The sequence below is a fragment of the Lingula anatina genome, chromosome 5 (genome assembly GCF_051362555.1).
Source record: "Lingula anatina isolate TDL-2025a chromosome 5, LinAna3.0, whole genome shotgun sequence".
NCBI classification, from domain to species: domain Eukaryota; kingdom Metazoa; phylum Brachiopoda; class Lingulata; order Lingulida; family Lingulidae; genus Lingula; species Lingula anatina.
Window position 1 is genome coordinate 3,469,998 of NC_141771.1, and position 12,104 is coordinate 3,482,101.

Genomic DNA, 12,104 nt, shown 5'->3' on the forward strand with positions numbered 1-12,104 from the left:
ATTATTAATCCCACAGGTTAATCTCAGGTCTTTTTTTATTGAGGTGTTGCAAAAGGTGTTATTGATACTTGTTTGTTTCTGTATAACAAGTAAATATTTTTCTTTGTAATTGTTGTTATCATCGATAAATTACCCAAACGCGGGTCATAACCCCTATTCATTTGAATACCACAAGGTGGAAATTTCTGTATTTTCAAATACAAACTTTCTTTCAACTGATTTTCTTTACTGCAAATCTGAACTGAAAGTCTCTGCATTTGAATATTGTAAAATGAACATAATTTTTTTAAAGAAAAAGAAACTTATTAATTGACTTTTAAGAACTGCATTTAATTGGAATTATCGACCATCATCCTTTACATACCAGCGTAGCGCAGAACGCGCAGTTCCTACAAGGGGGTTGCTCCTCCCCCCCCTTTCCCCCCCTCGCTGTGATTTGCCCAATACTTCCTTCCCAGTAGACGGTCCTTTCACGACCGATATAACTGCTAAGTAAAAATTTAATCATTTGTATGTTTTTATCAGGTATTCAGCTGTTTCTCTCCGTATTAAACCCGGTAATTCTTACCTATCTACTTAATATATTAAATAAGAAAAGCTTATTATAAGCTGTTTTTGGAGAAATGTCGTTTAGTCCCATGATGAGATGCCTTTTTTGATTAAAAAAAATATCCAATTTCAATGATTTATTAAATGTTAGCTGCAATACATGAATGCCATAACACGGACAATAGCTGTATCATATCAAATCATATCAAAAAAGTTATCAAACACCGTAATCATTCGGCCTTTTCCGTATATATACGTCAGTCAACGACCGTTGACGGGGAATCCCCTTTTAAAAATAGTTGCTGTAATTTTCCTTTATTATCGGTACTTTGGATTAACAGAATTCCTACTCGGAGGTCAAGATAATGACTTTTTGCTACATTATTATCTTGCTGTTGACACATCTTTCACAGGTAGGTCTGCAATCTGAAGGCAGTAGGCCTAGTGTTATGTGCCACTGAGAGGATGCCGCTACTGTAGGCCTATATGTGTAGTAGGCCGGGTGCGTGACAACAGTCCGAAAGTTCAATAGTCCAAAGGTTCACTATTTGTTATTGGTTTAGAGTCCTGGTCCCTCTCGTTCGCCGCCACTACACCGTTACCACTCCTCTCCCTAGGCTATAGGGGCCTGTGTCTTGGATTTTGGTCACTTATCATTCAGCTTGGTCCGCTTAGATTTTGGGGTCTGTTGGTGCATTGATTTAGGTGTGGCGTTTGTCGCAAAGCACCTTTGTTCAACGTTTGCTAAATATCTCCCAAACCGAAGGAATTATTAAATTACTTCAGAGGGCTGCCCGAAACTCATATGTGGAGATTCCAAATATGCCCTAAATTGGTTTTTACTTTGGGCCAAAGTTTTGTAAAAACGGCTGGGAATATTCTGTGAAAAAAATGTTTGCGCCAGTTTTCAGAAACTACATGTACCTAAGCTTTCATATTATAGTGTGGAGATACTCACGCTCGGCTGTCACCTTGATTGGATAGTAAACGGTTGTCGTAAAATCGCTAAAAGATATTAAAACCCGGTGCATAAACTTGAAAACCACCTAGGACAACCTTAGACTGCCACATTAATCCAATACAATGCAAAAATAAACTATAACAAGTGGTTAAAGCCTTCAAACCGAATGTCGTAAAGTCCCCATATACCTCCATAGAGACAATAAAATATAGTAAGCTTCTGAAACAAGATAAATCCAGTTCCAACATAATAATCGAAATAAAATACTGCCGGGCATCGGAGCGGCCTCAAACTTGGCACGCTTACCGCTAATACTGCAGGCTACATCATCCCGTCGCTCGTTTGTAAATTCCGTGCATGGCATACGCACAATCAAACCGTATATCCAAATTCCATCTCTGATGTTTGAATTAGTCCTCTCTACAATCCAATTCAGGAAATGACGTAACCGCAGAGGTCGCATTGTCCAATGGCATGGCTTATTTTTCGTAAGCCCGGTGTACGGTGACCTCTGCGGTTACGTCACTTCTTGATTTGAATAGCGTAGAGGACTAATTCAAACATCAGAGGTGCAATTTGGATATACGGTTTGATTGTGGGTATGCCATGCACGGAATTTACAAACGAGCGACGGGATGATGTAGCCTGCAGTATTAGCGGTAAGCGTGCCAAGTTTTAGGCCGCTCCGATGCCCGGCAGTATTTTATTTCGATTATTATGTTGGAACTGGATTTATCTTGTTTCAGAAGCTTACTATATTTTATTGTCTCTATGGAGGTATATGGGGACTTTACGACATTCGGTTTGAAGGCTTTAACCACTTGTTATAGTTTATTTTTGCATTGTATTGGATTAATGTGGCAGTCTAAGGTTGTCCTAGGTGGTTTTCAAGTTTATGCACCGGGTTTTAATATCTTTTAGCGATTTTACGACAACCGTTTACTATCCAATCAAGGTGACAGCCGAGCGTGGAGATACTCTTAGGGATTTTTTTCATCTTCGTGGATTTTTTTCTTACACGGTTTTGGGGTTGCACTACATCAGTATGTAGTGGTGAAAATGTTCAGTGGTGAAAATAAACTGTGAAATACACCAAAACTGGCAAAGATACCAGTATGCCCAAAGTTACTATTGGCATCTTTCTGTGGCCTTGAATCTGACCTTTGGCCTACATTTAACCATGAACTAATAATTTTCAACCCTCATATCTACAAAACTGGCAGAGATACGCTCATGAATAGTTACTATCGAACTTGATTAGGAAGTCATATATGGGCAAACATGATATGACCTTTAATTAGACCTTTGGCCTAGTTTTTGCCTGGAACTGAATATCGCTAATTTCTCAACCCTTAATTATATCTCAAAAGCTGGCAGAGATGCACCAATAGTTGCTAATGGATGTTATAGGGGCCTATATTGACATTCATAATGTGACCTTTAGTTTGACCTTTGACCTTCTTTTCCCCACGATTTTTGTAATAAATTGTGATTTTCTACAAAAATATTGTATATAATGATCTTTAGAAAACTACACAGTCCCAAGCTTTCAGATTATGGTGATGAGTTAAAGAACCCTTCTTCCCCATAACTGACGCACATATCCCCACAACTTCCTTCAAACTTAAATGCGCTTCTTTTGCGGTATCGTATCTCAGAACCTCTAGTTTTGCAGTGGGTTTTCATTGTTTTCCTAGCGTTCTGTATTCATGTATATTAATTATCGGCTGCCAACATTTGAAAATCTCTCTCTCTCCCTCGGTGGGTCCTCTTACTTTTACACACACACTCTTTCTCTCTCTCTCTCTCTCTCTCACACACACACACACACACACACACACACACACACACACACACACACGACTGTGTGCTAAGAAAAATACTTGGGCAAGCAGGTTGATTGTACTTTTGGTCCAGTATAGCGTAAAAGTATTTCTCTTGGTGTGAAATTTCAGGCTGAACGAGGTCATGCCCAAAGTCATCATGAGAAAAAACCTGAAGGTAGGCTTTTAAAAAATATTTTTATTTTATGTACTGATAATTACCCTTGTTAATTAATTTAGGTGGAGCTCTTGAAAAAGTCCACCTATGCTGAACAAAGTCAACAAAGGGTTCAATTAGCTAACTAAATGGCTTTTAGCAAAAATTAAGGAAGAGTTTCCAAACAAAAGTCGTGTCTTTAGTTTACATCGTAAAAATACGTTATTTATGTTCACTGCAACTAGAAAGAAAGCTCTACTTTACGCAAAAGTAGCTAGCTTCAGCATTTTTCCAGGGTTTAACTATTATGAAGAAATGATGGACATAATCACGAACAAAGATTTCACAGAAGCAACATTTAAATGGATGCGGGACAGTATGGACCATTGGAAGAAAACGGACCTTCATGTCGCCATGATAGGTGAATCGGGAGCCGGAAAGTCGGCATTTATAAATGCAGCCCTCGATCTGGACGAAACTGATCCACGGGCGGCAAAAGTTGGTAGGTAAAAGATCTGAAATTCTCGTGGATATGGCAAACGTCGATATAAAAATTATCCCCCTTTTTTTTTATTTACTATATTCAATTAATACAAGGGGCAACCAAATATTGACGCTTCCCATGCGCTTCTATAACCCGTTTTCTTATTAGCTAAACGCAAATTTTTCATTTTTTTAGTTCATTTTAACAGTAGTTCTTTTTATTCTACAATGTATATTCTACATCATTTACAGCATATTATCATCTATGTAACAGCAGGTATTACCTTCATGAGATTAAAACGTTTACAATTATGCACTGCTAAACTGGTTAAAATCAAGGGATTTTAGTTCAGAACATCTACTTTTATTTGAGGGCATGTTATTTTTATATGCTGGTACATATAACTGTTTGATTTTATCATTCTTTTTTTTTTCTTTTGCGTAACAGGTGTTGTTGAAACGACTAGAGAACCTGCACCTTACAAACTCCCAGATAAGCCCCTGACTTTGTGGGACCTTCCTGGCGTTGGCACAGCATCTTTTCCAAAGGAAACGTATCTACGACAAATCAAATTTCGTAGATATGAATTCTTTATCATCGTTTCAAGCACACGCTTTTCGGAAAACGACCTGTGGCTGGCAAAGGCCATTCAACAAGAGAACAAGAAGTTTTACTTCGTCAGGTCAAAGATTGACATCGATATTTACAACAGCAGACGACAGCGTGTCCCTTTAGAGGAGGTTCTGCGCCAAGTATACGACAACTGTCACGAGACGCTCAGCCGAGGAGGGTTTGCGAACGTTCCTGTTTTTCTTATATCAAATTACGACCCAAGCGATTGGGATTTTCAGAAACTTATGCGCCAACTCATCGATGACGTCCCAGAAAAGAAACGAGAAGCTCTGGTCCTCTGTATAGCAGCTACTGGCGAAGAAGCAATCCGCGCCAAAAGAAAAGCGTTGGAGAATCGTATCTGGGTAGCCTCAGGCTTGGCTTCTGCTGGCGTACTTGTTCCGGTACCAGGAACAAGCATTGCTGCAAATTTTGCTGTACTGTTGTACGAAGTTAGCTTCTACGAGGAGCAATTTGGACTGAACCAACATTTAAAGGCAGATCTTTTTTTAAAGGGGGGTGCCTCAGAGGGGCCACGCTCTCGAGTTTAGCGACCAAGAAAGGAATAACAGAGTTGATCAAAAAGATTGTCATCAATAAGGGCCCTCAAACTCTCTTGGCAGAGGCTGCGCGTTGGATCCCCCTCGCTGGCACCGCCGTATCTGCAGGAATTACTTTCTCAACCACATACCACGCCCTGCACTGTATACTGGACACATTTGAGCAAGAGGCGCTGAATAACCTGATGACGAAAACTGTCTTACATGATGAATTATAGGAAACTGTTCAAGAGAAATTATTTTCCTGAGTAGATTATCCTGAAATTCACGTCATTTAGACATTCTTCTCTGCAAAATTAAGACGAATTTTAAGACCGTATTTTTTCTCTACGAATTAGAATATCATTATAATTTTCATTATCACTTGAAGCGTAAAAACATCAAATGAGCAGGTTGTAGCCACGATAAGTAAAGCTTGAGAATGTTAAAATAATAAGAATAACGTTAACATATCCTATAGTACTGATTTTAAAATGATAAGAATATCATATCCTATAGTGTTTCACGGACACGCCTATAGGATTCAATTCATGTAACATGTCTCGGGTCTATTTTTTTAAATTGTGTATAAATGCTTCGCATAGTTGAGGGGGGAAATCTCAGCTCCGAGGTTTAATTGCTAGACCCCTACAGGGCTGCGCGCGTGGTAGGCGGGAGACCATTTGGTAGGTCTATAGCTTTTAAGGGGGATAGGCCATATTTGTTAATCCGCGGATCATCTGTTCTCAATGCGACCACCGACAGCGTATTATCTACTGCAAAAAATGTCATTATAAAGTTTTTACAAAAAATAAGACACGTGCTTCTAATGCCTTCATTGACACTGGTTTCTGACTGCATAGCTTAAGCCTTTGGTACGGGTATTATGGTGGGATGCGCATTTGTATCCCACTCAGTCCGAGCAAGAAAAGTCGAACTACAATCCCATGGTCCGAGGAACTATTAATGTGTTCTTGCTGCTCCCCAAAAGATGATGTTTTTTCATTGATTTTTCCTACAGTTCCGACTTATAAATGACAACAAGGATTTTAATCTTGCTTTAATAACTCTTACTAATAATATCTGCAGTGTATTTGTAATATCAGGACTTTAACCGTATTCACCTAATTAGGGAAAAAAAACTACACGGCTGGTGCCATTTTCATGTCATTTCAATTTCAACATTTTCCAAATTATCATCTGTGAAAGAGTTATACGCTCCACTACGGACGCTTATATCAGTGCATAGTCTCAGAAATGGTCCGTGGTGCATCTGGCATCATCCGGCTATCAGGGCTCTAAAGTGGCAAGGCATTCTTTTGACAGGTATATTGGAGATTGAACTGGAATGATATTCCAAGTATCAACCGATCGGAGCTTACCCAGTTTGGTTTAGATTTGTTGTGGGACCAATGCGCCGTTGATTCTTGCTACTTTGAGGCAACAAGATTTGCATATACAAGAGAATTAGACTGTGTGAAATTTTAAAATAAACTAGATAAATATTTTTTTTTATTTTCATTTGATTTGGTGTGTAATTGTCTATAGTTAAAGATGACTTAAACCTTTTTGTACTGCCTATAGGACCCTTTTAGCAAGCCCTCTTCTCTGCTGCATTTTAGTTTCCCTTATTCGGCCGCTTGGCGGTAGCACTTTCAGTGAAGCTCTTGTGACTGGAAGCTACCGTGCACTAAGCCAAGTGCACTAAGTCACATGACCCTGTGATCAGAGGTTGCAGTAATGTGAACACTGTTCAATCACGTGAGTTAGAGTATATATATTGTTGCAATCTCAAGGGAAGGGTAGTAGTCAAATAAAAGGCGCACCTCAATCTGGTATCGCAGATAGCATAAAATGTAAGTAATGTAGCAGAGGAGGATTGAGGCCATCTTCTGGGTCTTTTGGAAGACGGTCAGATTTCAATTTACATTGATGGGTATCTTATTTTTTCTGTCGGAAGACAGTCAAAAATGGAGGATGGATCAGCAAAGATAATTGGGAAGACTTTTAAAATATATCTGGATCCGTCACTGCTGTAGTAATGTATCTAATAGTTCATGTTTTCTAATATTTCAGTACTTTATTGTTTATCGTATATTTATGTCATTATTTATTTATTTTTTAGAATTGTACAAAGCAAGACAAAAAAAGAAAGAAAGAAAGTAGTAACGTATCAACAGTAGCAACAGTATCAACCAAATATTGGAACAAATTGTGCTGTCGACGGACCCATACCGCTTACTCGTCAATAAAGGGCATTTTTATGCATAACGTAGTCTACTATACTGGTAAGGTATCCTTATTTTTGTTATTGTTATAGTCTTGATTGCAAGTGTTTGAATCTGAAGTACGGTGTTTGCTGAACCAGGGGGAATATTATGACGTTGTAAACGTTATAGTGGAACTGAATGGTTTAAATGGCGGTTTTTAACCTACAGGCTTCAAATCTGGCAATTTTGCGGCCGTAGTAGCTACTCAAACCATTGATGCAAGTAATCTGTAAATACAGTTGATCTGTGTGGACGGATAGTTTCATCTTGTAATGTGAAATTGCTCCTCTGTTGCCCTCAGGCAAATGCGAGGCCGACAATTTCCAGAATATTCCTGTACTTGATGTGGTTCAGGTTTCTTTCGATGTTTTCCAATGAGGTTTAGGCACCAATGTGAGTAATAAATAAACACGCCGTCAAACGTAGTGTGATCAATCGCAATAACTAACATATACGTCAAACATATTGTGACACGGCCGCAAGTAAGGAGAAATAGGTGAATGAAACCCAAGCCATATCATAATATTTTTTTATTATTCCACAGCAACTTGATCTGCCAATATTTAACCGAATACCGCCCTAAAGGCGGTCACCACCTTTGTTTATAATTTTATTTTTTATAATATTATAAAAAAGTACGAGTTAAAATATGCTAAAAGAAAGAAAAATTAAATTCCGTCGTGCCGCCACAATCTTCAGTTTGGATTGTTTCATAACGTTTAAAATAATTTAATCCCTATTGTGTGAATAGAAAAGGGTGAACAAACAATGGACAACCATATCAATGCTGTCAAATTTTGAACGGAATCACACAATAGCTTAGACGGGTGAACCACATGACGCAGGCATGTGTGGTACAGCAAGATCAAGCGATTCACTGTAATTAGGTATAATTAACAGCAGAACACATCAGCTGAAAGATCATAATGTTTGTTGCGGACTAAGATCTAATAAACGGGAAGATTGGACAGCGGCATTTTCCTTTTGAACAGACGTTCGTACGGGAAAACATTGCTCTATTGTTCCCCTTAAGTTGTTTTGATAGCCGGGCTTAATTTTAATCCCCATTGTACCTAAACCGTGTTTAGCGAATAGCGTGGTTTCTCCTGCGTTCTCGAGGACGCCACATCGTCGTCAAGTAGATCCGCCATATTGGATTAGCACTGGCACACATGGAGTTGTTTTATTAAAAAGTGCTAAAGATGTACAGTTTGTTTACATTTCGTAGTTGTCTTAATAATTTATATTAAGAAGAGGTAGGGGAGAGCGGGGCAAAACGCACCCCCTTAAGGAAGAATCCCTCTAGTTTCCATTGTCAAAAAGATATTCCATCCAAATTGGCACCGATATAGTCGTTCTGATATGGGGTTCAGTCTGGAACATGCATTTTTAAGTAGTTGCAAAAGAAAAGACACAATGGTTAAAATTAGGAAAAAATTTTTTGGCCTTTTTGCCCCATGGGTGGGGCAAAAAGCCTTTTGTCACAGGGCAAAACGCCCATGGTGGGCGTTTTACCCCAAATCCAACAATATCCCTTGTTTTGAATGAACCAAGAATGTCTTTCCTAATTTCAGTTATTTTTTCTTTGAATTATAACATTTTTTTTCATTTTCTGTTGTTTTTTTAATCATGCGTATGTAAGCTCTTTCACCGAGAGGATAGGATTATCTTAAATTGTTATTTACTTCTCATATTTATGAAAACTGGATTTACTCACAAATGAAAATGCAACAAACGCAACTTACACCTATATTTCAGAGCAATAAAAACAATTTACAAATCTATACCAAGCTGTAAGTTGAGAAAAAACCACTTTTGAAATGTTACACATTACAATTTTAAAACACAAGAACTGCTTCTGGAGATGGAGAGTAGTGCAGACTCAAGAAAATAATTAACGATTTATGATATTTCTTAATATTACTTAATATCATTCAACATAATACGCAAAACACTTCCTATCATTTTAACTTTATTGTTAGCATTGTGCCATTTGCAAAACCTAAACTACTATTTAATAACGAGGTATAGCCTATCTTAAAAACACAGGGGCTGATACAGGTTGTTGGTATTTGAGAGAGCAATGGGTGCCATTTGGCACGGTTTAGAACTACGAGTATTCTTTCTTTCTTTCTTTCTTTCTTTCTTTCTTTTGTCATCCTTCTTATACCCTTTACGGTGTCAAGGGGAAAAAGAGTTTGAGTTTTCCGTCCCTGACTAGCTGGAATGCTTGGTTGAGTGGGATGTTGTTAGATTGCAAAATCTCTCGGTACTCCATCTACATGAAGCCTGCCCACTTCTTTCTCGGTCTTCCCCTTGCCTTAAAACCGGAGTGTTTCTTTACATGCACTTTGTTCCCCGGTAGATGTGGAGGCATTCGTGCCAGGTGACCGAACCATTTGATAGTCTGTTTTTGAGTCAGCTAGTCAAAATTAAGGGGGGGGGGGGGGGAGGGGTCAGACCCCCCCTCTAAATCCGCCACTGTTAAAAACATCTTTCTTGGTGTATAGAGAGTTGTTTGTCCCCAATCACTGACACAGTAGGTTTTCAGTTAGTGGTTATGAACTGTGACATGTAACTTGTTTTTTTATAACACCTTTTATGTTATCATTCCCTCAGTTTATAAATTAAAAGTAAGGTAGGTGGGTTGAGTGGGGCAAAACGCCCATCACGCGGGGCAAGACGCCCCCCATGGCGTTTTGCCCCTTTCTGTGGTAGGCCCTTTGCCCCGAACTGATACATTTGTTTTATTTTCCAAAAAAATCGGAAAGGTTCGGAGATAAACAACTGTTAGTGTTAACATGTCGAGACAAGATTGCTAGGTAACTGGCAAAAGCGATAATTTTAAATTTAATCCATCTTACCCGCAGAGCCACAGATATAAAGTGAGGGTGAAATTAAAAGAAATGGGGTCAAAAGTACAAAGGTGTTCGTAAAATACATAGCTATTGGTGAGACTGGGCCTTGGTTACATGAACACACTTCGTCTGCTATGCGGTATATGGCGTAATGCCATGTGGATTAAAATCTCGCATTATTAAAGAAAAATCGCAAATTGTCTTTTTGCCCTAATACTCAATAGCGCACTACCTGTAACAACAGCTGCCATTTTATAGAAATTGACTCAACGTGGAGATAAAGCCGGAAACGTGACGAGATTATCAACGTAACTGATAGTGATATTCGATGCTGTTTTGGACAATAATGTCATGCTAACCTACAGGGAGACACTGACTGGTTAAGCTACACCAAAACAGAAACTTGATCTATTATGCATGTTTGTAAAACTTTATGTCACTATCAGCGGTCATTCTTTTAGAGCACAGTTGATTGAAATTTACCAGAATACTCATACGCGTAGCAAATCAGTGAAACAAAAAATCCTTCAAGAAAAAGTAGATGATTGCTAAAAATTATCAATATTTCATCAGATTCGGCATTTAAAACTGATCATTCATTTCTGGCTGATAAGGTAACATAATACTAGTCATATTCTGTTCATAAGCATTTTATTATATAGATTTAATAGGGCACAGAAATTGAAATGCAAATAAAAATTTTAACACCTTTAGATACCACTGACTGTAACACAATCACAACAGATAGATAATTTATTTAGGAGTACTAGTTTCACATGACAAAGAATTATAGCATTTTCCCCCTATTTTGACTTGTTTCAACATTAATATCACATTCAATAAAAAATTATGCACTTGATGATAATATTTATCTATTGCTAAGAGCACTACTGACCAATTCTAACCTACACTTGACAATACACTAAACTTCAGAGTTTACAGAAGGGAGACAATTAGTAAAGATATATTTGTTTTTCATGAAGAACAACATATGGCTAGTTTCAAGGTGGCCCATTTGCTGAAATATCAATGTGCCTGTCAGGTTCTTGAGTAGCACCGAGCAAACTTGACAGAGGTACGTCGTCATCAGAATCACTTACATTGCAACATACATCTGAAAAAATAATATCACACAGTTAAAAAGATGCTGACATGTGTTAATTGCCCATGTTATGTTAAAGTCCACTGTGCGGACAGCACTGACCTAGTTCTTTGTGCACTTGTAAAACTATCAAGCAAAAATTAAATATATAATTTCGGGCAGCTTACCATTATGTTGTGAATTTGTTAATTTAATACATCAGTGTGTCTTTCTGATTGTTGACAATCACTTAGCAAACTTGACAGTGGTGCAACTAAATCATCTGCAACACTTGTATTATTACATTCATCTGAGATGATAAAATAATATTTTACTGTTAAAAAGGTTCTGACATGTGCTAGTCTCTTATTATTTGTCATTAGTACAAGTCCACTGTGGTGAGAGCACCTAGCTGCCTTTGAATTCTATACTGGTAATAATGTTGTCGGTACAGTGGAAATATCTAACTGAGCATGACACACAAGGGACAGAATAATAGTGCCCATGTATATAAAACATTTTACTTTCAACTCCATAAACTAAAAAGTTCTAGTTATAGACCAGAAAGCTTACCGATTTTTGCTGCCAGATTTTTCTATTTATTTTTGCTCCTGCGAGCCTTTACCTATTTTAATGGCATCTGAAAACAAAACAAAAATAATAATTATAATGATGTGAGACACATTTTACCGCATTGTTTTCATTACTTAGGTATAAATCACGGATAAAAATGCCATCGTTTGTAGCCCATTGATAACGACAGTCGCCGC

General features: G+C 38.0%; 1 protein-coding gene across 2 annotated transcripts; it reads left to right on the forward strand.

Moving 5' to 3' along the window:
• The first annotated feature begins 135 nt into the window (after positions 1-135).
• LOC106157553 (interferon-inducible GTPase 1) lies at positions 136-5,179 on the forward strand. 2 transcript variants are annotated; one of them, XM_013533231.2, is made up of 4 exons: positions 136-962; positions 3,466-3,511; positions 3,786-3,992; positions 4,422-5,179. In XM_013533231.2, exons 1-4 carry the CDS (start codon positions 915-917, stop codon positions 5,135-5,137), a joined length of 1,017 nt encoding a protein of 338 aa, XP_013388685.2. In that variant the 5' UTR covers positions 136-914; the 3' UTR covers positions 5,138-5,179. The 2 variants fall into 2 exon arrangements, with proteins under 2 accessions (XP_013388685.2, XP_086869589.1); XM_087013463.1 differs by lacking the exon at positions 3,466-3,511.
• The last annotated feature ends 6,925 nt before the right edge of the window (positions 5,180-12,104 follow it).